Source organism: Acomys minous (genome assembly GCF_964271855.1).
Source record: "Acomys minous genome assembly, chromosome: 17".
Classification (NCBI taxonomy): Eukaryota; Metazoa; Chordata; class Mammalia; order Rodentia; family Muridae; genus Acomys; species Acomys minous.
Window position 1 is genome coordinate 61,038,989 of NC_140500.1, and position 25,644 is coordinate 61,064,632.

The 25,644-nt window shown below is 50.6% G+C and overlaps 1 protein-coding gene across 1 annotated transcript in view; it reads left to right on the forward strand.

The window, feature by feature from the left end:
- The window catches only part of HK2 (hexokinase 2), a 52,340-nt gene extending 27,494 nt beyond the window's left edge, over nucleotides 1–24,846 (forward strand). The window contains exons 3-17 of the mRNA XM_084765373.1: nucleotides 751–899; nucleotides 5,202–5,321; nucleotides 6,034–6,129; nucleotides 6,660–6,759; nucleotides 7,063–7,246; nucleotides 11,211–11,366; nucleotides 13,141–13,374; nucleotides 14,669–14,973; nucleotides 16,425–16,573; nucleotides 16,876–16,995; nucleotides 18,736–18,831; nucleotides 19,603–19,702; nucleotides 19,802–20,141; nucleotides 20,833–21,066; nucleotides 22,578–24,846. Coding sequence (XP_084621499.1) covers nucleotides 751–899; nucleotides 5,202–5,321; nucleotides 6,034–6,129; nucleotides 6,660–6,759; nucleotides 7,063–7,246; nucleotides 11,211–11,366; nucleotides 13,141–13,374; nucleotides 14,669–14,973; nucleotides 16,425–16,573; nucleotides 16,876–16,995; nucleotides 18,736–18,831; nucleotides 19,603–19,702; nucleotides 19,802–20,141; nucleotides 20,833–21,066; nucleotides 22,578–22,722 — 2,528 coding nt within the window. The 3' untranslated portion in view covers nucleotides 22,723–24,846. The remainder of the gene's footprint in view (nucleotides 1–750; nucleotides 900–5,201; nucleotides 5,322–6,033; nucleotides 6,130–6,659; nucleotides 6,760–7,062; nucleotides 7,247–11,210; nucleotides 11,367–13,140; nucleotides 13,375–14,668; nucleotides 14,974–16,424; nucleotides 16,574–16,875; nucleotides 16,996–18,735; nucleotides 18,832–19,602; nucleotides 19,703–19,801; nucleotides 20,142–20,832; nucleotides 21,067–22,577) is intronic.
- The last annotated feature ends 798 nt before the right edge of the window (nucleotides 24,847–25,644 follow it).

The following is a 25,644-nucleotide window of genomic DNA, read 5'->3' on the forward strand; positions in this document are numbered from 1 at the left end:
AGATGAAATCCTTTAGCTTATTTAGTGAGAACAAGGCCTTTGACCTTCCCAACTGGACAAGAGGCTCAGTGTTGGCCAGCATAAGTGAGTACTCCCTCCAACGCCCAGAAATGGATTCTATCCTTTCAGAGAAGGTGGTAAGGGCGGCAGGTGGCGGGGCGCTTTCCTTTCCAGCTCTCAGAAGCCTGTCATCCTGTCCCTCCTGTGGGCTCCAGGCCTCTTCAGCACCTCTTTTCATTCTGTGCCCACAGTCCGGTACCTCCTAGCATCTGGCTGTGTTATGACTAGTGTGTACGTAACTTCCTACCCCAGCTGCTAGTTTTCCTGGTAGGATAAAGCCAACTGGGCAATCTGATTGGCGGGGCTTTCTCAGTGGAGGCTCTTCCCAGATAAGCCTAGTTTAAGTCATTGGTTGATAAGCCAAGTAGGACAGATGGAACATGAAACTGTCTCATTGTTGATGTGAATTACAAAGTAATAAAAGCATCTTATCATTCAGGAAGCCAAACATAAGAGCTGGGTGTGATAGAACCTGCCTGTAATCCTAGGCCTTTGGAGGCAAGTCTGGGTTACACTGTGAGACTGGAAAGAAGGAAGGAAGGAAGCCATATGTGTTCAGAAAAATGTGACCCAACTGACCACACTCACCCATGAGGGACTAGCTCTCACGAAGGGACTCTTTAATAGTTTTCATGAGGCAGTTTGATCTTGTCTGTCTTCAAATTGACAGTGGCCCTCCTTTGTCTACAGAACATGGAGAGTTCCTGGCTCTGGACCTTGGAGGAACCAACTTCCGTGTGCTCCGAGTCAGGGTGACAGACAATGGCCTCCAGCGGGTGGAGATGGAAAACCAGATCTATGCCATCCCTGAGGACATCATGCGGGGCAGCGGGACCCAGGTACAGCCTTCTTTTTAGGGTGGCTTTGGAGCTACCAACTCCCCCTGCTCCCCACCCCCACCCCGCGCGCCAACCCCTCCCGTGGGATGCTCTGCGTCTTCACCCACCACAGAAGGCCATCCTGGACACTATTCCAGCTGTAAGGTCTCCCATGGTGGAAGCCCTGAGTATCCCTGCCATATTTTGTGCCCAGAGGTCACTTGGCCGTAAAAGAAGTAACAGCCAGGGTGGTTGGGAGTGGTGGGGCCCGCAGCAGCCTAATTAGGCTTTTCCCACCAACCAGGTCGCTCCCGGGAAAGGAGTTCCCTTAGGGGGCTGACGGAGGAATTGTGGTTAGTGCAACAACTGGCAGGCACACTGCTGTTTGCTGTTTCTCTGTGGAAGTTTTGCTCATTCTTCAGATTTTCTCCCTGCTCTGTGCTCAGGCTCTGGCCAGCAATGGTACTGTTCCCCTTCATGAAGAAGGCGCTCGCCTTTTCTTCATGTAGCTTCTGTCTCTCGTCCTGAGACCTGCTCCCAGATGACAAATATTTGAGCACCAAATAAGGCAAAACCAAAAAAAAAAAAAAAAAAAAAAAAAAAAAAGGAAAAGGAAAGAAACCACACAAGAGGCTTGGCTGTGGTTGTTAAAAAGACTTTGATGATTGAACAGTGTGCTGGGTGATCCTCCCATCCCCATGATGGGACGAAGTCCTCACCTACACAGAGGGTTTTGAGCATTTGAGAAGTGGAGCCTGGAGAATTGAGAGTTCAAGGCCAGCCTGGTATATATATATATATTATCTTGTTTCCAGATAAATTATTAAAATAATATGATCTCTAGTAATAAAACTTCAGACTACCAAGTTAGAAGGAATAAAGAAAATCGTTTCTCCTTTTTAATTTTAGTGTGTGTGTGTGTGTGTGTGTGTGTGTGTGTGTGTGTGTGTAAAAGTCAGGACAATGTGTGGGAATCAGTTCTCCCCACTATGGAGATTCAAGTGGTCAGGCTTGGTGGCAAGTGTCATTTCACCAGCCCAGTTTTAAGTATTTTATTTAAAGGACATGAAATAGATTTAAAATTTTTATTTTAAATATTTTTATTTTATGTTCATAGGTATTTTGCTTGAGTGTGTGTCTATGTGAGGGTATCAGATCCCCTGGCACTGTTGCAGACAGTTTTGAGCTGTCGTGTAGGTGCTGGGAATTGAACCCAAGTCCTCTGGAAGAGTAGCTCTTAACCACTGAGTCTTCTCTCCAGCCCTACTTTTTTTTTTTTTTTTGGGGAGACAGGGTTTCTCTTTGTAGCCCTGGCTGTCCTGGGACTCACTCTGTAGATCAACTTGGCCTCAAAATCAGAGCTCTGCCTTCGGAGTGCTGGGATTAAAGGCGTGCACCGCCACTGCCTGGCCAAATAGACTTTTTTAAAGTGCAATTTTATTAGATCAATGACTAAGTCATCAAACTTCAAAACTCGAAAAGGTCCTCAAAGAGCTGTGAACTGCCCAGGGTGAAACCTGTCCTCTGGTCACCGACTTCTGTCGTAGAGCAACCTTGACACCCCGCTGAGGTCTATCTTGTTGGAGGAAGGGTGGGCTGATCTTCTGGTCAGTAAAGAAAAGGGATGTTTGGAGCACAGAGCTTGCAGGCTTATGCCCTTTGAGCCTTTTTATGGCAGGGAGATGCTGACTTCTCCACAGCGGTCCTCAGATAGGAAGAGAGAGTCAGTCTTCCAGTTCAAGGGGACAATCCTCTTGTCACTTCTTTTCCTTTCAGGAAGCTGGTAGGATTTGATCTTGACACTGGCTCAGAACCTTTTTTTGCGACAGATTTGCCCTGCGCCAAGCCCTGAGTCACCTGAAGCGTGGAAAACTTAAAATGTGACTGGCCAGCTGAATTTAGTTTAACTTGATAACAGGCTCTGGAGAGGTAGCCCAGACTGGCCCCAAATTCTCCATTCTCTTGTCTCAGCCTCCTGAACGCAGGGACTTTTTTTTTTCCTTTTTCCCTCTTGCCTTCTGTGGGAAGCCGGTGGAGAAGGAACAGTGGTCAGGGCTGGGGACTAGGAAGATGCCCTGCTGCCCACCCCGGGTAAAGGCCCCTCCAATTCCCATGATTGCTTGGTGTTTCCACTACTTCTTTTCTTCAGATAAAGATACTCACTCTAAAGGCTAAACATGCAGATCAGTGGCGGAGCACTCACATAGCACACATAAGGCCTTGGGTTTAGTCCTCAGCACTGACAAAAAAAAAAAAAGAAAGAAAGAGAGAGAAAGAAAGAAAGAAAGAAAGAAAAGAAATGAAGGAAGGAAGGAAGGAAAAGGAAAGAAAAAAAGAAAAGCTGGCAACCATCGTTGCTATGGGTTTGTTTAATACGCCCCATGGTTGTTTCTGCATGAGCTGCGCTTACGCTTTCCAGAAGCTCCGATTGTATGTTACATTCCAGCCAGCTCAAGAGGAGGTGGCCTGTCTCTGCTGATGACCCTCTTGGGTTGACGGCCCTGTCCTTTCTGTGTCTTGGGGGTTCAAAGCTCAGCATCTGCTGTGGTTCACCTGGCACAGGGTAAGACGGATGGACGGCATCCACCTGGGAGATCAGTGAGGGCTGACTTCCTTCCTGTCCCCACACCTGCTCCTGACCCCAGACATCAGGGAGGCAGCGAGTCGGCTAACCCCATCTCTCGTTGTTGAGATCTGCCTCAGGATTCCAGGGAGGGCTTGTTAAAAGATTGCTGGGGTCTCCCAGAGGGGCGTGCGAAGGCTACAGACCAATGCTGAGTGACTGACTGGCTTAGACTGCATGCTTAGCACCACGTGCCAGCCCTCTGAGCCACCTCACCAGGCCCCTTGGTCCTTTCTAGGAAGGGACTTTTTTTTTTTTTTTTTTTTTGGTTTTCGAGACAGGGTTTCTCTGTGTAGCCTTGGCTGTCCTGGACTCACTTTGTAGACCAGGCTGGCCTCGAGCTCACAGCGATCCACCTGCCTCTGCCTCCCAAGTGCTGGGGTTAAAGGTGTGCGCCACCACCGCCCAGCTAGGAAGGGACATTCTTGCTGTCTTCCATTCTTCCATCCCTACTTTCGTGGCTTTTCGACTTTGCCACTTGGTCCTCGTGGCCCTTGCACTCTGCTCACTCCCTCGTTGGCCTCTGCTTACTTTTTTATGCCGCATGGCCCCCGGCCTCAGTCTCTCAACATCTGCGGGGCCGCCAGTTTCTCTTTGAGGGTGCGGGGTAAGTGAGGAGGGCACTGCTGCTCAGTTGGTGGGCCCTCGCCTGAGCTGGAACCCTGGATTATCAGGTGCACTCCTGAATGGCGCACGCATTGGCTGTGTGTCCTGCAGTCTTTGCCCCGTCTTCCATTCTGAAACTAGAAACCAAAAATAGGGACCTTGGAGATGACTTAGTAGTTAAAAGCAGTTGCTGGTCCATCAGGGATAAAGAGTTCAGATCCAGGGACCACATCAAGTGCCGCACAACCCCTGTACCTCCAGCTCTCCATGGGTGCACGCGCACACAGAGGAAAGATAATAAAGGCTGCTTATTTTGTTGAGTGGGTTCGTAGAGAGCCAGTGGACAGTATCCTGTCCCTCCCCTGTCAAGACTTGGGGTACCAAAGCACTTCTTGGCAGTGAGATGGGCATTCCACTCTGGGAAGACAAGTTGATCTTCCATGACAACCTCAGAGGGACGCTCTGTCCTCAGGGCATATGTGGACTCTGATAACCAGCACTTCCCCTGACTTGTGGGGAAGATTCATTTAAAAGGCTCGTGTAGAAGACTTTGTTCACGTGAGCGCTAATCAGCACTGTGCCTTTGCACACATCGAGCGACCGAGTCCCGATGTCATTCGCTTTTCCCAGGAGGGCAAATGATTCCATTCGTTCACTTTTGCCTAGGTGACTTGTTGCTGGAACAAAAATAACATTAGAAAAAAAGGGTTTGTTCTGGCTCCCAGCTGGAGGATACAGTCTCTCTTGGTAGGAAGAGCACGGCAGCAGGAGCCCGGGGTGCTGGTCACACTGTGTCCACAGTCAGGAAGCAGAGCCACAGCTGGGTGTGTGGGCGCTCAGCACAATTATTCCCTTTTAACCAATCAAGGACCCCAGGCTGGGGAAGGGTGTCACCCACATTTGGGGGAGGATCTTCCCAGCTCCACAAACCTAATCTAGAGACTCCCTCACAGGCGTGCTTAGAGGCCTGTCTTCCAGGTCACGCTAGACTCCGCCAAGTTGACAGTCAGTATCAACCACCACGCCGAACGTGTCTCTCCTTTCGGTGACCCTGCCTCCCCGCTCGCTCATCACCGCCCTGTTTGTGTCCTTAGCTGTTTGACCACATTGCTGAATGCCTGGCCAACTTCATGGACAAACTACAGATCAAAGAGAAGAAGCTCCCACTGGGTTTCACCTTCTCCTTTCCCTGCCACCAGACGAAACTCGATGAGGTATGACAGGCCCAGGTGTTTCCTCAGATGGGAACTCCCGAGCCACCTGCAGCTGCCCTGGCAGTGGCGAGGAGGGGTGGGGGCGGGGCAGGGGGCAGGGTTTACACACGAGCTTTCAGTACTGAGACTTACATCTTTCTGGGAACCTGTATGTATGTGGTATGTGTCGGTGCGAAGGGTGGTGATGAGGTGGAGCTGCAGGTGGGGGGCGGTTCTGTCCCCATCGCCCCCCCCCCACACACACTTTGTGATATAGCCTTATCCTGTCCAAATTAGTAGGGATGACAAATGAAGGTCTCCTTTTGATCTTGAGTGCTATAAGAAAGACCCATGAGTGAAGAGGCTGGGGCTGAGTTATTTGGAAGAGTGTTTTGCCTAGCTTGTAGAGCCGTAGGTACCACCCCCAGCACTGCATAACCCGCCACAGTGGTACCTAGTGAAATCCTGGTCCTCAGGAGGTAGAGGATCAGAAATACAAGGCCATACATGCATCCTGTATAACATCTCTTAGGGGCAGGACGTCCTGATGAAAACTCAGGCACTCAGCTCCTGCCTTGGTGTTTGGGGAGCTGAGCTGAGTCTCCTGCTTCCTGGGCTGGTCAGAAGACAATATACACATTTAGCCATGACTTTTAGGCCTGAGGTGGAGGGTTCTGCTAAGGACTTGTTGCTGTTTCAGTTGGAGGCAAATCATTCTTTGGTGCTTTTCCAGAGTTTCTTGGTCTCATGGACCAAGGGGTTCAAATCCAGCGGCGTGGAAGGCAGAGATGTGGTGGATCTGATCCGGAAGGCTATCCGGCGCAGAGGCGTGAGTAAAGGGTGGGAACTCAGGGGGGGGGTCTACAGGTTCTGTCAGGTCCACTCTAAAATCTTTCCCTGTCGCACTCGGAACAAGATGGTTTTGTAGAACTCAAGGATAAGTGTTTGGCATCTTTGCTGTGTCAGCCAGTGGCTTTGGTATGTGATCAGGTGCTTTTGGGGGTTTTGAGATTTGCTGGGTTGACGGGCAGTCTGTAGCTTTGGCCATGATGCAAGAAACATCTTTCCGTCCTTAGGCTGAGAACTCGCATTGCTGAGTAGGAATGAATGTTGGCGTGGTTGCCATGAGGGAGAAGGAGAGATGGCGGGCTAGGTCTGTCGGTGGTGTGTGAGGTGGATTCCATCCTTGCTATTGTCTGGAAAGTTGTCCTTACTGGGTGGGGGAGGGGGATCTCCACCTCGAGACATCTGTGCTATGGGTTGGGTTAGCCGCACACTTGCATGGCGCTGTCTTGCTCTTTTCTGTCTTCATGTCTGTCGCCCCTTTGTGATGACAAAAGGCCCTTTGGTCCTCTGCAGGATTTTGACATTGACATTGTGGCCGTGGTGAATGACACAGTGGGGACCATGATGACCTGTGGTTATGACGATCAGAACTGTGAGATTGGCCTCATTGTGGGTGAGTGAGCCAGTGCTGCTCAGCAGGTGGAGGATGGAGGGGCAGAGAGGGAGGAAGGGCCCTTCAGCCTGGGTGTTTGCCTTCTCCTTCTTTGTGAAGATGCAGCTTACTTCGATGCAGCTGCTTTGGGCCAAGCTAGGGCCTGTGCAGTTCAGCCGTGTTCTAGAGGCCTGGCCCATGCGTTGTGTTGTCCCAGGAGGCTGCAGGGAGGAACCTCAGAGCTCCTAGGCAGTGAGGAGGTAGGCGGGTAGCAGAGGACAGCACACATAGGCCCTGAGCAGGCAGGTTCCTTCCTTTGACCAGGTACTGGCAGTAATGCTTGCTACATGGAGGAGATGCGACACATCGACATGGTGGAGGGCGACGAGGGAAGGATGTGCATCAACATGGAGTGGGGGGCCTTTGGGGACGACGGGACACTCAATGACATCCGCACTGAGTTTGACCGGGAAATCGACATGGGCTCACTGAACCCTGGCAAGCAGCTGTAAGTGGGACCGCCCTGTGGGTGGGGCCATCCTGTGGGTGGGGGTGGGGTCAAAATGGAGACCGCCACAGTGAAGGCTTATTCTATACTTGCACTGCCTCCAAAGCATGGTGGAGGCACACACTAGAGAGCATAAGAGAAGGCACAATGAAATATAAGATGATACCATCTCTCTCTCTCTCTCTCTCTCTCTCTCTCTCTATCTATCTATCTCTCTCTCTCTCTCTTTATCTCATACACACACACACACACACACACACACACACACACACACACACATACACCTCCCCCCAAGACAGGGTTCCTCGATGTAGCCCTGGGTATCTAGGGATTCCCTCTGTAGATGAGACTGGCTTTGAACTCACTGATCTGCCTGTCTCTGCTGCCACCACCCAGCAAGATGAGGTTCTTTAAAGGCACAGTTTGCAGCTTTCAGCCCATCACTGCCTGGGGGATAGGGTTGCAGCGCCTCCCCTTGGTTGATGACGGGTGAACACTCTTATCAACTGAGCTGCACCCCTGGCCTCGATTTGGCGTTTTGTTTTGTTTGAAACACGGTCTCGCACTTTAGTCCTTGACTGAGCCAGAACTACCTGTGTAGGTGCAAGCTGGCTTCAAACTCATGGAGACTCCTTTGCCTCTGCTTAATAAGAGCCGGAATCAAGGTGTGTGCGGCTCAGTGTTGATTTGTTCAAAGTCTCCGGGTTTCCTGTCCTCCATCACATGAGGCCTCTGGCCCAGCCATGTCCTGGGGAAACCTGAGGGTGGAGGTGACTTAGCATTTTGCATCCTGACTCCTATATGCTCTACTCTTGGTTTTTTGTTGTTGTTGCTTGTTTGTTACTTTTGACTTTTTTTTTTTTAAGACTTTGTATTTCTTTTCATTTTTATGTGTGTTTTGCATGAATGTGTGTGTGTGTGTGTGCCATATGTGTGCTTGGTGACAGGAGACTAGAAGAGGGCATTGGATCCCCGGAAATTGGACTTACATATAGTTACAGCCAGTTTTCTTAACTGCTGAGCCATCTCTCCAGCCTTGCTTTTGACTCTTGCACAACCTTATTTTGTTCTCGAATTTACTAAACTTCTCTGAAGATCTCGAAACAGGATTGGCTCCTGCAAGGCCGAAAGGCAGTTGCAAAACCATTTTTTTGAGCAATGTGCCCTGTCTGTGGTCTTCTTGGTGGCCTGAGTGTTTTAGGAAAACTATTAAAATTCTGGCCTCTATTGGGAAAGGGAGCCCAGAAGACCCAGCTTTACAAGCTGTGGCAGAGGAAGGGGCATCCTTTGAGTCATAGGCTTCTCTCCAGGTTGAGAGGCGAGTCTGTGCACTTGAGCTGTTTCAGGGTCATCTGGTTGCATCTGCTGTGGGTGCTGAGAGGGTTCCTAGCTAGAAAGCCATTCACTCAGTGCCTGTGTCCCTCAGAGGGGCACACCCATGTCACTGTGTCCTTGGAAGTGTCCAAAGATAAAATGACCAATAGAATTGGCTTATCCGTAGATGACTGACAAAGACTGGGAGGAAGTCTTCTGAATTGTCCACTGGGGTGACCCTCAAGTCTTGCATAAGACAGACATTTGAAATTTCTAGTGCGGAAGCCAGGCTGCTACTCAGAAACAACTACTGTGCAGGAGCTTTGGGTTTTTGGGTTTTGAGGCAGCTTCTCATGCAGCCCACACTGGCTTTGGACTCACTATCTGGGATAACTTTGATTTATTCATATTGTTTTTCTTTGTTTAGTTTTGTTTTTTCCTTTCTTTTGTCGGTTTTTCGAGACAGGGTTTCTCTGTGAGTTCTGGACTCACTTTGTAGATCAGACTGGCCTCGAACTCACAGTAATCTGCCTGCCTCTGCCTCCCAAATGCTGGGATTAAAGGCATGCACCACCACACCTGGGTTATTTTTGGTTTTTCAATATAGGGTTTCACTGTGTAGCCCTGGATGCCCTGGAACTCACTTTGTAGACCAGGCTGGCCTCAACTCATAGAAATCTGCCTATCTCTGCCTCCCAAGGGATTAAAGGCGTGCGCCACCACACGTGGCTTTTTAACTTTTATTTTATGTGAATGAGTGGCTTTTTGCATGTGTTTTAGTTCACTGTGGTATGCATGCCAAGTGCCGAGGGAGCCAGAAGAGGGCGCTAGATCCCCTGAAATTAGAATTGCAGTCCTGGGTGGTAGGAGTCAGACTTTAGTGGTTTTTTTTTTTTTTTTTTTTTTTTTGGTTTTTCGAGACAGGGTTTCTCTGTGTAGCGCTGGCCATCCTGGACTCGCTTTGTAGACCAGGCTGGCCTCGAACTCACAGCGATCCACCTGCCTCTGCCTCCCGAGTGCTGGGATTAAAGGCGTGCGCCACCACGCCCGGCTAGGAGTCAGACTTTAAAGAGCAGTACCCAATCTTCCATAGAGCCGGTTCTCTGGCTCTGGTTGTTTTTTTGAGTTAGGGCCTCACTGTGTAGCCTAGGCTATCCTGACACTTGATCCTCCTGCCTCAGCTTCCCAATTGCTGGCATTGCTGTTGAATGGAGGTCCGCTGCAAGCGCTAGCTCTCCTTTTAGGCTTACTGTTCCAGCAAATCACATCTTGGTGATGGAGGGCGGCTTTCAACTCCTGCTGGGTGGTGTTCGGTGCCACAGCCCTGGCGGCCCATCCTAGTTAGTACACAGCCCATTGTGCTTCCCGCTAGTTAGACTCAGCTCCTTTCTGAGACATCAAGGGGCTTTCTTTATCAAAAAGATAATCCGTAAGACGTGGTTTCTCCTGTCACGTGGGCCTAGGCAAAAAAACCCAAAAAACAAAAAACCAAACTCCTCTCTCTGAAGAAAACAGTGCCACCTAGTGGTGGGAAATTAAATTACTGGACTTCCTCAAGTTGTGGAGCTTCTGTTCCCCAGAAACTCTCAACGTGTTGCTCACCTCCAGATTCTTGTCTTTCCTAGCCTGCCCTAAAACTTTACCCCAACCTCTGCCCAGGCTTTTTTTTTAATAGATCAGGCTGCCCTTGAACTCACAGAGATACTCCTGCTCCTGCCTGCTGAGTGCTTGGATTAAAGGCGTGCGCCACCGCTGCCTGGTCTCTGCCCAGGTTATTATCACCCCATTTTCTTGAGAATCCACAAAGTGGGAAGGCACTAGATGAGTGGGAAGGTCTGTGCCTGGATCTATTAGAGCCACCTCCTTTCCTGTTGTGCAACTCCCGCTGTGTGTGTGTGTGTGTGTGTGTAGAAAGAGAGAGACTCACATTGCAACCCAGGCTCCTCTAAAGCTTGCCCAGGCATGTCCTTGAAATCATGACAGTCCTTCTGTCTCTGTTAAGTGCTGGTCCATGTGAGCCACCGTACCTGGCTTTAAGATTTCATTTTAGAAGAGCATTTTCTTGCTTGGTATAGTGAGGTGCACCTATAACCCTAGAACTAGAGGGTTAATGGAAGCGGATTGCCTTGAGTTCGAGGCCAGCCTGGATCACTATGTGATCAGCGGAAGACCTACCATTGACAAAAGCGAATCTCTTCCTCCTTCTTTCTTTTGATCCTCCTCCCTCCATCCTTCAAGTGCTGGCCTTATAGATGGACCACCATTCCTGGTTCTAAGTTGAATTTTAAATAATCACTCTCCAACATGAAACTTGAGTTACTTAAGATTCTGTATGTTCCAGAATATTCCATTCTCCCTGTGTTTCACTGGGCTGCTTAAGTCCACTTGTTTTCATCACTAGACATCCAGAGCGCTATCCATTGTGCCACAAGGCCACCTACGCCCGCTCGTTTCCATGGTTAAAACTGGCCAGTCCTGTATCTCCTATACATGCCTGAGTTGCTGTACTTGTACCCCTGTGCTCGCTAAGTCTAAGCAAATCCTTAACTGTCAATGTCTAAGGTGTGCTGAGGCCTCGAGTGTATGTGCGTCCCCGGAGGAGAGGTGGTGTCTGTCGGTTGGTGGGGAAGTCACCGGTCTGTCTCCGCAGGTTCGAGAAGATGATCAGTGGGATGTACATGGGGGAGCTGGTCAGACTCATCCTGGTGAAGATGGCCAAGGCAGAGCTGTTGTTCCAGGGGAAACTCAGCCCAGAACTCCTCACCACCGGCTCCTTTGAGACCAAAGATGTCTCAGACATTGAAGGGTAAGGTTCCAGGCCCACAGCCCCTCTGCTCACCGAGGCCCCATGAGTTGGGCAGGGGAGGAAAATGATGGGGTTTGCCCTGTGCTCTGTGTGTACGTACGTGTGTGCCATACTTATACCTTTGGTATACTTCCTGCAGGCTGTTCACCTTTGAGATAGACTTTCTCACTGGCCTGGAATTTACTAAGTAGGCTAGGCTGATTGACCAATGAGTCCTCACATATCCATATGTATCCGCCTCCTCAGTGCTGGGATTAAAGATATTCCACGTCTGATTTTTACATACATTTTTGGGGGCTCGGATACAGGTCCTTGTGCTTGCGAAGGACCCTTTCCCCATGAGATAATCCCCTCAGCCAGGCTTTTGAGGTTTTAAGTAGGACCACAAGGGGTTTCATACAGGTGACTTTGGGGTGGCCCTATGACTTCATTTACTAAGCCTCCACCCCTGCTAGTTTGAGTATGACACTAGCAAGGTTGCTCAGGTTGCTAGGAGCGGTTGGTCCCCAAGTTTAAGGACTTGGGATGCTGCTCTGGGTTTAATGCTGGAAGCATCCAAGAGGACCTTGCTGTCTGCATCTGCTTCCTATTCCTTCTCTCGAGTTTGAACATCTCATTTCTCATAGGCCATTCTCAAAGATTCTGCACGAACCCCAGTTTTATAATAGGTGGAGGAAAAGGTCTTTGGCTGCTACTCTCGTTTCCTCTTTTCTGTTTTCCAAGTGGCTTGGAGAGGAAAGGGTTAATTTGGCCCACCCTTCCAGGCCACAGTCCATCATGCTGGAACTCAAGCAGATGCTTAAAACAGCCAACACAGGAACACTGCCTGCTGTGTTTGCTGTCTGGCTCAGCTAGCCTCCTTATTCAGCCCAGGTCTGTCGGCCTAGGAATGGTACCGCCCACAGTGGGCTGAGCCCTCCAGCAGTAAATCATTCGGACACTCTCCTGCCCACAAGCCAGCCTGATGTAGGCAACTCCTCCCCCTCCATTGAGGCTTCTCTGCTGTGATGATTCTGGATTGGTTCAAGTTGGCTGTTAAGACTAGCCGGGGCAGATGCCCACAGGGACACTTAACCACTCATAGCTCGGCAGAGATGTGGCAGCAAGGGCATCCTGGTTTTTTAATCACTAAACAATATTCCGAGATGCCAGTCTGTGCTTGAGATGGCTACTTGATGGGGCGGGGGGCTGTCTTATAGTTCAGAGACACGGTAGAGGGAGGAAGTAGCCAGAGAAGGGCAGTGAGATAGCTCAAAGGACTTTTCCTAGTGAGGACCCTTGGAATAGTTCCGCCTACTCAGAGAGATAAGGGCTTGTGTCACAGAACCACGGGGCTCCTCAAGGAGAGGCTCGGGCACAGGCTGGCTTTTCTAGAGAGCTACAGGTAAGCAGCTTGTTGACTCATCTACTTTGAGGGAAGCAGAGCAGGAGCCCCCCGCCCCCCATACACACACCATGTACAGCAGTAAGAGCGGGGTCATTTCTTTATAAGACACACACACAGGAACTGCTAGTTTTTTCTTGTGAAAGATAAAAGGGCACCCGCAGAAGGGAGACTTGCTTGGGTGTGGCAGAGAAGCCTCCGAATTGCTATGCTGCGTTATACTCCATGATGCTTAAGGAGTCAGCCCTCCCTGGGGGGGGTGGGGGGGAGAGAGAGAGAGTGAGAGTGCGTGACGGCGCTGATGGGCTCCCAGATCTGCCCACAGCGCCCCCCCCCCCCCCACTGGCCACAGTGAATTAGACACTGCTCACTCCCCGGTCTCTTTCCCAGGGAGAAGGACGGGCTCCAGAAGGCCTACCAGATCCTGGTGCGCCTGGGTCTGAATCCACTGCAGGAGGACTGCGTGGCCACACACCGGATCTGCCAGATCGTGTCCACGCGCTCCGCCAGCCTGTGCGCAGCCACCCTGGCGGCGGTGCTGTGGCGGATCAAGGAGAACAAGGGCGACGAGCGGCTTCGCTCCACCATCGGCGTCGATGGCTCTGTCTACAAGAAACATCCCCAGTGAGTGCGCAACCTGGGGCTGGGGACAGCAGAGTCCCCCGGGAGACTTCCCAAGAGCCAGCTCTGGTTTGCTTTTCATATAGCAGAAGTGTTCTCCGGTGGACACTTGGTATGGGTGGGCTGAGGTAGCCCCAGGCTGGTCTCAGACTCAGTATGTGGCCATGGATGAGCTTAAATTTCTGAATACCTTATGTCTAAGTTCTAGGCTTGTGGCAGCTTTCTGCAGTGTTGGGGATCAGATGCTTGGTGCATTGTAGGCAAGCACATTACCACAACCCAGCATCACCCCCAGCCGCCTCCCTCTTATTTACGAGTTAACTTATTCATGCATTGTTCTGGCTGGTTTATGTGGGTGCCAGGCCCTTTGTCAGTGGCCACCCCAACGTTGAGGACACCAGCCTCCACTGATTTGGGTGTCTTCCTGCCTTATTCATGTCCTTTCAAAAGAGGCAGGTGGGTCGCTGTGAGTTCAAGGCCAGCCTGGTCTACAAAAGTGGTTCTAGGACAGCCAGGACTGTTACATAGAGAAACCTTGTCTTGAAAAACCTTTAAAAAAAGAAAGAAAGAAAGAAAGGAAGGAAGAAAAGAAAAGAAAAAGAAAAAGTTAATATTTCAGGAAGATTTTTTTTTTTTACTCAGTTATTTTCTTTCCATCGTTGTCTCTGTCAGTGTGAGGTCAGTGCGCCTTTAACTGAGCTGGTTGCTGCCAAGGGATCCGGCCCTGAGCTCCCTGCTTTTCCATCCCAGGGCCATAGAAACACAGATAACCTGGGACTGTGGTTAAGGGGCCAGCTCTGGCCCAGAAATTCTGGGGTGAACAGCCTCCAATGAGGCTGATGTCCATGTGGCTGCAGGCCCCCCACCCCAAGAGTTTCCTGCTAACCATACTAACCGTTGCCAGTTGTTCTGATGCCTTTGAGACTATTGGCATGACGTGGAAAGAGGCCAACATTATTGGGTGTTTTCCTGGGGGTGTCAGAGGAAATAAGGCTGGACCTCCAGGAGCAGGTGTGGCTCCATCTGGCAATCAGAGGAGCGGGCGGCCTGTTCCGTGAGAAAGAACGGGCCTCGTGAGACTGCGTAAAGAAGGCAGTAGCTTTAGAAGAGGCTGCTAGGGCCGCCATCATTGAAATGCTGGGCCTTTATACAGTAACCCTGAAGAGAAGGGATATGGGGCACCGTTTGCTTCTACAGAGGCCACGGGCTTAGGTCTGACGTAGAAGTTACTCCGCAGCTGTTTGTACCACTCACTGTAAGCATGGGCACCTACCTCTTACGCTGTGTGTCCCTACAGTTTTGCCAAGCGCCTCCACAAGACAGTGAGGAGGTTGGTGCCCGACTGCGACGTTCGCTTCCTGCGCTCTGAGGATGGCAGCGGCAAGGGGGCGGCTATGGTGACAGCGGTGGCTTACCGGCTGGCTGACCAACACCGGGCCCGCCAGAAGACCCTGGAGTCGCTGAAGCTGAGCCGTGAGCAGCTGCTGGAGGTAAAGAGGAGGATGAAGGTGGAGATGGAACACGGTCTGAGCAAGGAGATGCACGCTGTCGCCCCTGTGAAGATGCTGCCCACGTATGTGTGCGCCACCCCAGACGGCTCAGGTACGTAGCACGGGGCGCCCTCAGCTTACCTTGTGGAGTTTGGCCTGCTGCTGACATTAGCCATGGACCTTTGTGTGTGTGTGTGTGTGTGTGTGTGTGTGTGTGTGTGTGTGTGTGTGTGTGTGCGTGCGCGTGCTCGTGCGTGCCTGTGCAGGGTTTGAATGAGTCCACAGGAGGTCGTCCAGTCCCCTGGAGTTGAAGTTACAGGCACTTGTGAAACCCCTGATATGGATTTGAACTTGGAACCTCTGCAAGAACAGTGTCAGCCTTTTGTTTTGCTTTTTTGTTTTGTTTTGTTTCGGCTTGGTTTGGTTTTTCAAGACATCGTTTCTCTGTGTAACAGCCCTGGCTGTCCTGGACTCACTTTGTAGACCAGGGTGGCCTCGAATTCAGACATCTGCCTGCCTCTGCCTCCCGAGGGCTGGGATTAAAGGCTTGTGTCACCACTCTCGGGCCAGTGTCAGTTCTTAATTGCTAAATTATCTCTTCATCCCCATTTGTTTTTGCTTTTTGAAATGGGTCTAAACTGGCCTCAAACTCCATATGTAGTCCAGAATGGCCTTGAGCCACCTGTGCTAGGGTTGTTGGCTTCTGCCAACACTTGGACCAATTTTTGTTTATTAGAGATTTGCTGTTTGGTAGAAAACTGATGCAGAGAGAGGAACCCTGCTCAAGTTCGCACGACCAGTGTCAGCTGACATTCAAACCTAGAAATCTGCATTCCAGAGCCAACTCTCAAGTACGACGTTAGTTTGGGTCTACATGTGTTTCCTCCTTGGCCCCCATACAAAAAGTTTCTGGTCCAGAGGCAGAAACTAGGGTTTGGTCCCTGTCCATTTCCTAGTCATATGGTCTTGCCCTGTTCAACTACATCTCTAAGAGCATCTTGAAGAGGGGAATGGACCTCAGGGTCTTACTCATAAAGCGTAGGTAGACTTTAAACTCAAAATTGTAGCTGAGGCTGGCCTTGAACTTCTGAATCCTGCTGCCTCCATATCCCCAGTACTGGGATTGCAGGCGTGCCACACAGTTTCCTTTGAAGAGCCTCTCTGCTGTTCTTTTTCTTAATTTCAAGTATATTGCATTGGCATTCCTCATGTTCTGAAGAACCGGCATCTGGAGAGCTTTTTTTTTTCTTTTCCTTTCTTTTCTTTTAAAGATTTATTATGTATATAGTATGCATCAGATTACATTATAGATGGTTGTGAGCCACCATGTGGTTGCTGGGAATTGATCTCAGGACCTCTGGAAGAGCAGTCAGTGCTCTTAATTCCTGAGCCATCTCTCCAGCCCCGAGCTTACTTTCCTAACTGCTAGGTGGCGCTCACGCTCCATCTTCCCCCTTGAGACTGGCTTTTCACAGGGTGCCCTCCACAACCCCAACGAACTGAAGTGTATTCTCTGTCACGCCCCCCCCCCCAACTCAATATCATCCTGGGTTTATTTTCCAGAAAAAGGAGACTTCCTAGCCTTGGACCTTGGAGGAACAAATTTCCGGGTCCTGCTGGTGCGCGTGCGTAACGGCAAGCGGAAGGGCGTGGAGATGCATAACAAGATCTACTCCATCCCGCAGGAGGTCATGCACGGCACTGGGGAAGAGGTGAGGCCCGGGGTGGGGGGGTGGGGGGGGGCAGGAGAGCCGCGGGGAGGTGAGGTCCGGGGCAGGAGAGCGCGGGGAGGTGGTGATGGTGACACACCAGGGGAGGCCATGGTGGGGTGCGCGTCTAGGAGGATCCAGCCGCCTGGCTTGGGAAGGGCTCAAAGGTCCAGGGCCCAGGCAGCGTGGCTCTTCAGGCTGGTGACACCTGGGCTTGCATGTCTCCTGGATGGTATGCTTGCGGGAACATTCCCCCTCTCTGGCCAGGGTTCCTCCCTCAGAGACCTTTTTCGTCCCCCCTGCAGCTCTTTGACCACATCGTCCAGTGCATCGCAGACTTCCTCGAGTACATGGGCATGAAGGGCGTGTCCCTGCCTTTGGGCTTCACCTTCTCCTTCCCCTGCCAGCAGAACAGCCTGGACCAGGTAGCGCTTCCTTCTGAGTGAGCTCTCCTGTGGGCTTCCTCTCCTCTGGGCTCACTCCAGTTTACAGGAAGAGAGTTGCTCTTAGAAGGGGGGAAGAGGGTATCAGTGACCCTGCCTGGAGGGAGACAGTAGATGTGGATGTCCTCTTGGTTGCACTGATAATAGCAATCAAAAATACTAACATTTTGTGTGTGATGTGGCGATGTGTGCATGTATGTTCAGATAGAAGCTATCCATCTTGTTTTTGAGACGAGGTCTCTCATTAGCCTGGGGCTCACTAACTATGCAAGGCTGTTTGGCTACCAAACTCTAGACACCCTCCGGTCTACCTCCCCCCCCCCCCCCCAACACACACACATCACTTTTTTTTACATGGGCGCTGAATATTGCATCTAAGACAACACTATCTTTTCACGCCAGCACATGTGCAATTTTGTATATCTGTCAGGAAACTTGACACTGTGAACTGGTCCGGTCCGGACTGTAAGTAAGATCTTAGCTCGCTGCTGTGAGGCTCCCGTGTTAGGTCTAGAATTGTGAAAATAAGAGAGTAGGCGGAGCAGGAGGCAGCTGTGCCTGTTGGCTCAGGTGAGGTCACCTTTTGATGAGGCTTCAGTGGGTGTTAAGGAGACCTGGAGGTCCTAAAGTCTCTGGCCACATTTGTCCATCACTTTGGGCAAGGCTCCCTGGCTGCTGAAGCCTGCTGTTGTCTTCTTTCTCAAATGAGGTTATGAACACGTTGGCCAGAGTCATGAAGCTCAGCAGTCGATGAGAGACAGGCAGAGGAGACAAAGGTGCCTTTGTCTGCGTGTGGGTGTGTAAGCCACGGGGCTGTGCTTTCTTCTGAATCTTTTGGGATCTGAACACAGCGTGACACATCCAGGTTTATGGAACACCCAAATGATGGGCACAGACCGGGAGCAAGGCTTGGAGACACCATGCGTGGGGGTGGCCCTGCTTCCAGCCTTTTGGGAAAGGGATCTGAAGGCGCTGTTTATGCTGGCTGCTGCTACAGTAGCAAGAACTACAGGAAACAACGCCTGTTTCTCCCATGTGCGAAGCAAATGGGCTTCTATGTTGAGACAATAACCCAGCTCTGGGGAGGCAGAGCCAGGCAGATCCTGGGTGCTCCCTGGCCAGCCAGTCTAACTCAGTTAGTGAGTTCCAGGGCAAATGGTAGAAGCCATCAAAAAATAATAAGGTGGACAGCAAATGGGGAAGACGTCTGACATCTGACGCCTACACACACACACACACACGCCCCATGTGCATAGCCTTATGCACACAGAAACCTCTCTCCTCCCCTGCCCTCTCTTTCTTTCCTCTCTCTTCTCCCCCTTACCCCCCCACCTCTTTCCTGTCTGTCTGTCTGTCTGTCTGTCTATGGTCACTGTTCATTGTTCATTGAAGTCTGGAATTAAGACGTAGACACTGGCTCTTCTAGGCTTTGCGTACTGAAGGAAATAAGTGTTGGCATTTGCACAGTGCTTGAGCCAGAAGTCAGTGGACCAGGGTGTACTCTAGATCTCAAATCTCCCCATCAAATAATCATGATAAAGCTCCCACACAGGGTGGTAGAGATTACATGATGCAACCAGGTGAGGACCGCAGGCCCAGGTGCAGGATCACCAGTGGGCAACTGGCTCTGCGAGACCGGGGCTCCAGGAGTGACCTGGGATCGCCTCTCTGATGCCCCTCCTTCTCGTGTGATTGTTATTATTTACTTTTAATTTATTTCAGAGCATCCTTCTCAAGTGGACGAAAGGCTTCAAGGCATCTGGCTGTGAGGGCGAGGATGTGGTCACCTTGCTGAAGGAAGCGATTCACCGGCGAGAGGTAGGAGACGATACCACATGTGACTTGCTTGTTGGAGGGACATTAACTTCATCACTCACACAGCAAGGGCTGATCAGTACTAGGAGGCCGTGATCTGGTGGCGGGTGCTGCTGGAGGGAGCCTCTGAGTGGGCTCGAAGGCCAGAGGACTACCTTAGGTGGCATTCCTTAGGCACCTCTCATCTTGTGCTTTTTTTTTTTTTTTTTTTTTTTTTTTTTGGTTTTTCGAGACAGGGTCTCTCTGTGTAGCCTTGGCTGTCCTGGACTCACTTTGTAGACCAGGCTGGCCTTGAACTCACAGTGATCCACCTGCCTCTGCCTCCCGAGTGCTGGGACTAAAAGCATGGGCCACCACGCCCGGCTTTTAAGTCAGTGTCTCACTTTAAAAACCAGGCTGGCCTCAGCTTCTGGAGGGCTGGATGGGATCAGAGGTGTATGCCACCACGCCTGGCTTATCTTGGCTTTTGCAGGGATTATAAGCATGCACCATCATGTGTCTTTTTCATGGGTTCTGAAGATCGAGGTCAGGCCGGCATGCTGGCAGGGAAAGCGGGCACTGCTCAGAAGTAGCGATCGGAATGTCCTAGCCAGTGGAGGTGTAGGTTAGGTCTCAGCCAGAGGAGAGGACGTCTGAGCAAATGTGAGTGAAATGAGGAACGCACCGTAGCGCGTGTCATTTGGTGCGTGCATATGTGTGTGTGCGTGTGTGTCTTGGTGCCTCTGTACAGAGGATGTTGGGACTTGTGGACTAAACATCTGCTTCTGTCATCAGGAATTTGACCTGGATGTCGTTGCCGTGGTGAATGACACAGTTGGGACGATGATGACTTGTGGCTATGAAGACCCTCACTGTGAGGTTGGCCTCATCGTCGGTAAGGACACCCCTTTACCCTTCCCAAGCGATGGGGCGTGGCTTCAGGCGGGTGGGAGGCTGGCGTCCAGTGTTGACTGGCTGTCCTCTGATTGGACAGGCACTGGAAGCAACGCCTGCTACATGGAAGAGATGCGCAACGTGGAGCTGGTGGACGGAGAGGAGGGGCGCATGTGCGTCAACATGGAGTGGGGCGCCTTCGGGGACAACGGCTGCCTGGATGACGTACGCACAGAGTTCGATGTCGCCGTGGACGAGCTCTCCCTCAACCCTGGCAAGCAGAGGTTCGAGAAGATGATCAGCGGCATGTACCTGGGCGAGATCGTGCGCAACATCCTCATAGATTTCACTAAGCGAGGGCTGCTCTTCCGTGGCCGCATCTCAGAGCGCCTGAAGACGAGGGGCATCTTTGAAACGAAGTTCCTGTCTCAGATCGAGAGGTAAGGATGGAAGGCTTGGGAGGAGGGTGGGACCGTGCCCTCGCTTTCTGCTCATGAATAGACAAGCTGAGGTGTTTGCACCTCATGCGTGGGAGGCCAGGGTGTAGCTCACGGAGGTTTGTTTCTAGTGAGCTACCTATTCATTCCTAAGTGACACTCTCTGAAAGAACCGTGCTGAACCTGGAAAGAGACCATGAAAACTTTAGACCAAATACCAGGGCTAGTCTGCTTGTAGGACGGGGGTTTTCTTTCTTTTCACTATAGTTTGGTTTGGTTTTGGTTTTCTTTTTTCTTTTTTTCTTTATTTTCTTTATTTTTTATTTTATTTTATTTATTATTATTATTTTTTGGTTTTGGTTTTCTTGAGTCAGGTCTCAGTATGTAGCTAAGGTTGCCTTTAAACTCCTGCAATCCTCCTGCCTCAGCCTCCTGACACTTTGCAGGCATGACCCACCACACTTGTGAGCATCCATTTTGTGGTAACAGTGTCCCACCTTGGATGTAAAATAGAACAAAGGGCCATTTGCTTGTAGCTCTGTCACCTATAGGAGGATCAAGTGAATGGGTACCTCTCAGAGCTGGACCCCCAACAGAGCCTGCCTGGACGGAACCATAGGGCTCTGTAGGGTGGCGGGCCACTAACCCTTGCTATGCATAGCTGACCACTACCCACTGTCTCCCTCCTGGGCAGTGACTGCCTGGCCCTGCTACAGGTCCGCGCCATCCTGCGCCACCTGGGCCTGGAGAGCACGTGCGATGACAGCATCATCGTGAAGGAGGTTTGCACCGTGGTTGCCCGGCGCGCGGCGCAGCTCTGTGGGGCAGGCATGGCTGCCGTGGTGGACAAAATAAGAGAGAACCGTGGGCTGGACAACCTCAAAGTGACCGTGGGCGTGGACGGGACTCTGTACAAGCTCCATCCTCAGTGAGTACCTGCCCTGTCTTCCTTGTGTGTTTCTACTCTTGCCTTTCCCTCGGCCACTCCCTTTGGCTGGCTTCTTTTGCTAATGATCAAGGCTGGATAGCACCTTTTTTTTTTTAGTTTTTGAGACTGGAAGCCGGGATGGCCTTCAACTCATTATGTAGCCGAGGCTGGCCTTCAACGCCTAACCCTCTGTCCTCCGCCTCCTCAGGTGGATGACAGGTGTGCACCATCACACCTGGCTAGGGAGGAGATCCTATCTTCCTGTGTCGGCGTGATGGCTAAGTCATGTTGAGACTTTGACTGTTACAACACGGTGCTGCTGGGAATATTCTGGTAGACTTAACTCCATGAGTCGAGCGAGATTTGTGTGTGTGTGGTCCAGGGATTACCACACACGTCGAAGCATGGCCAGGCCCATGTTTATGCACTGACAGAGGCTGTATTCTTGCTCAGGTGGCAGAGTAGTCCTGGGAAGCCACACAGCCCGCGGCACTGAAAAGCATGTATCCAAGTGCCCACGTGTGCACATAAGAGTGGAGGTGCCTTGAAGGAGCAATTGTGATTAGCCTGACCTGGTACTGACAATCAAACCTGCCTCCTGCAAGAACAGCAGATCCTCTTAACCCCAGAGCCATCTCTCTAGCCCATAACTTACCTTTGAAAATTATTTTAATTATTTGTATATGCAGTAGAGGTGGGAGGGTGCCAGAAGATGCCGTTGGATCCTCTAGAGCTGGAGTTACCGGCCATCGTGAACCACCGTGGGGGTGATGGGAATTGAATCTTGGTCCTCTGTAAGGGCTGTGCGCAGTCCTCGGTGCCGAGCCATCTGCCTATCTCACCCTTTGTTTTGTTTTATTCACTGGAGTCTCTTGTATCCCACACTGGCCTCCAAGTTGCTAAGTAACCAAGGATAAACCTCAGCTTTTGGTCCTCTTGCCCTTGCTTCCTCTTTGCTGGGATTACAGACATGGACTACCAAACTCACTTGATGCTGCAACTGATACCCAAGGTCCTCAACTATGTAGCTAGTCAAACACTATCAGTTGAGGCGCATCACCGCATCAACGGGTTTGTTTTGAAGAAAGTTGACATCTTTGAAGAAATGGCATCTCAAGACATTAACTTAAGCCTTCTGCTCTTGTGACTGGCTACTCTTAAGACTTGGCTGTGAAGCTGGGCATGGTGGCACATGCCTTTAATCCCAGCACTTGGGAGGCAGAGGCAGGCGGATCACTGTTGAGTTTGAGGCCAGCCTGGTCTACAAAGTGAGTCTAGGACAGTGAAGGCTGCACAGAGAAACCCTGTCTCGGGAAAAACCAAAAATAAATAGATAAATAAATAAATAAATAGCACTTGGGTGTGGTCCTAGCTCCTCTGAGCTTCCATCACATAGCAAATGTTTGTTTGCTGGTTTGTAGGCATCAAACTTCTCATCTCTGTTCCTGTTTCCAGTTTCACTTGGGGACACAAACCAGTCACATCCTTCTCCCCCCCCCCCTCTTTTCCAGTTTTGCCAAAGTCATGCACGAGACGGTGAAAGACCTGGCTCCGAAGTGTGATGTGTCCTTCCTGGAATCCGAGGACGGCAGCGGGAAGGGGGCTGCTCTCATCACTGCTGTGGCCTGCCGCATCCGGGAGGCTGGGCAGAGATAGAACCTTGGGGACCTAAGACGGCACTTCTCTGCTTCCCCCACTGCCCTGTTTTAAATTATGAGGAGATGGACCGCTTGGCAGAGAGGACCCTGTGGGGCTGGGATCTTCGTCTCTGTATATTCACTGTAGAGTCTGCCATCCAACCCTTGGCCTTCCTGAGAATCAGAAGTAAGGAGCTGTTCCTGCTGCTCACCTCCTGGGATTGTCCCTTCTCCACTCCACTTCCTGCGCAGTCCTACGGGATGGAGAACAGAGTCTGGTGGGGGGGCATCCCCTGCGAGGCCCACGTGGCTGGACCTTCTTCACCTCAGCCACAAGCATCACCCTGCCGGTTCTAACATCTGCTGTCCTGGAATAGAGGAATCCAAACCAAAGCCAAGAGTTGACACCTCCTTCAAGTGTTTGTGGCTTTACCTCACATGGCTGAATGTGTCATCTGTGAGCAACAGACCTTGGGAGTGGGGTGGGGGTGGCTTTTGGTAGCTTTTCAATGTTGTTGTTGTTGTTGTTGTTGTTTTAATCCTGCAGAAGTGGAGATGCTATTTTTTTTTTTAATTTATGTTTGAAATTTATTTGGTTTGTTAAGCATGTCCTCTCCTTCATTGCTTAATGGTTAATTTTGTAAGTAATGTATGTATTTATATGTTCCTTTGTTCTGTATATAGCTGGCCAGGGCCAGGGTCATCTCTGACTCTGCCTCGTTAGTAGATCCGTGTAGTTCAAGATGTGAGGTGGGGACACTGACTGGCTCCTGGAAATACCTCATTCACCCGCGGGAAGAGCAGAAATGTGTGAGTGAATGGCAGAGCGTCAGCCTTTCCGCCTTCTCCTTCCCCTGCAGTCTGAGAAGTGTGCGATGCGAGGCAGGGGTGGAGACAGGCCGGTATCACCGGGGATGTTAGCCAAAGAAAACCAAAGGACTCGTTTCAAATGTTCACTGTTTAGAAAAGACTTGATTTGTAGGTCAGTCCGTGCTTTTAAAACGGTTAGACAAGTTAAAGGGAGACACCAAAAGAAGAAGAAGAAGAAGAAGAAGAAGAAGAAGAAGAAGAAGAAGAAGAAGAAAAGAAATGTTGTTAAAGTCATATCTGGTTGTCGACAAACCAAAGGAGGCAATGAAAGAACCCAGCCAAGCCTCAGGGATGTCATGGGGGTGTGGGGGGGGGTGGTACCTTGCCCTCCCTGCAGATTCCACCTCGGGTTTGTCTGTGTCTGTCTGCTTCCCTGGACTGGACTGAGCTGCATCAAGCTGCTGACCCCCCCTCCCCCCTTTTTTTTATACATGCTATTTATTTTAGACTGGTCGAGGCATGGGACATGAATGGCCTGTGCGCTGCTCTCTGAGTACGGTTCACTCTGAATCCAAAAAGCTCACTTCTTCCTTAGAAATATTAAATTGACCGACATCAAACCTGGATATGATGTACTAAGAAGGGGACAGCCTTGGGACACTAATAAATAGGACCCAGGCGTCAAAACAGAGAGACCAGGAGAGAGCTCACAGTTGTTAACCCCAAGTTTTTGTACATTTTCCAACCTGGACTGAGAAGAGCTGGCTTACGACCACACAAGGTGGGGTACAGAGAAATGAAAACTGCCCGGGTCCTCCTCCTGGGACACCCAGAGGGAAGGTCAGGTCTTGACTTGTTCCAGGCTGGCACTGCCTATCTGGTATGGCTCCCTCAAGCTGCAGTTTCTGACTCCGACCACTGAGCCACCTATAGATGTGTGAACCACTGGAAGGGAGCTACGGCATGCGGACGGAGTGTGACTAAATTTTTGAATTTTTAAGTTTTAAACTTTAAAAGCAGGCACCATCTATAAAAAAAGGACACTTTTTTTTTAAAGTGGAGATGTGTGTGTGTGTGTGTGTGTGTGTGTGACTAGCCTTTAAGGAAGTGTTGGCTTTCAATCCAGAGCATGAGGCAGTGTGCTGTGTGTAGCACTAGGTTGACAGCCCTCGGCTAATGCTGCTTTGTGTGACATTCAGTGAACCTTTGGCCCATCTCAGATCCCTGGGCACTCCGTCTAGTTAACGTGTTGTCACCACGTACAGTAGAGAACTAGTTGAATTAACCATGTGATGTTAACTATTATTAATAAATTTTAACTTTTTTCCAAAAATATCTAGTGTGTGATTGGATTCTTAGAAATGAGCAGATTTAAGAGTGGTTCATCTTTGGGGCAATGTTCCTGGGTCAAGGACGGGATCGGTACATTTGGAGTGTAGTGTAATCTTTCGGTGTCCATGGAGATGGGTTCTGGAACACTGAAGCCTCTAGGTGGTCAGATCCTGGATTAGTTAACCATCCATTGCTGTGATAAACACTGGAACAAGCAGCAGGAAACGGATGCTGATGGCAGAAGCTGAGCCTCAAGCCAGAAACAGGAAAGATGGGATGGTGTGAGTCCTGAAGTGCTCAGTTCCCCCAGTGACACACTTCCTCCAACAAAGCCACATCTCCTAAGCCCCTCCAAACAACACCGCTCACTGGGGACCAGGTATTCAAATGCCTTCGATTATGGGGCAAGTGCTGAGGATTGAAGCCAAGGAACCCTATCACTGAACTACATGCCTACTTCTCCTCCCAAGCCCTCTTTGAAATAGGGTCTCATGTAGCCGGGGCTGGCCTTGGCCTCTGATCCAGCTTTTGCCTCCCAAGTGCTAGGGCTACAGGCATGTGCAGCCACACCTGGCCCCAGTCTTTTTATACGTTTTGTTTGTTTTTGTTTCTTGAGATAGTTTCTCTGTAGCCTTAGCTGTCCTGGACTCACTTTGTAGACCAGACTGGCCTCGAACTCACAGCGATCTGTCTGCCTCTGCCTCCCGAGTGCTAGGATTAAAGGCATGCGCCACTATACCTGCCTTCTTGATGAGGATCTCACCAAGTTGCTCAGTACCTTTGAACTCCCTGTAGCCCA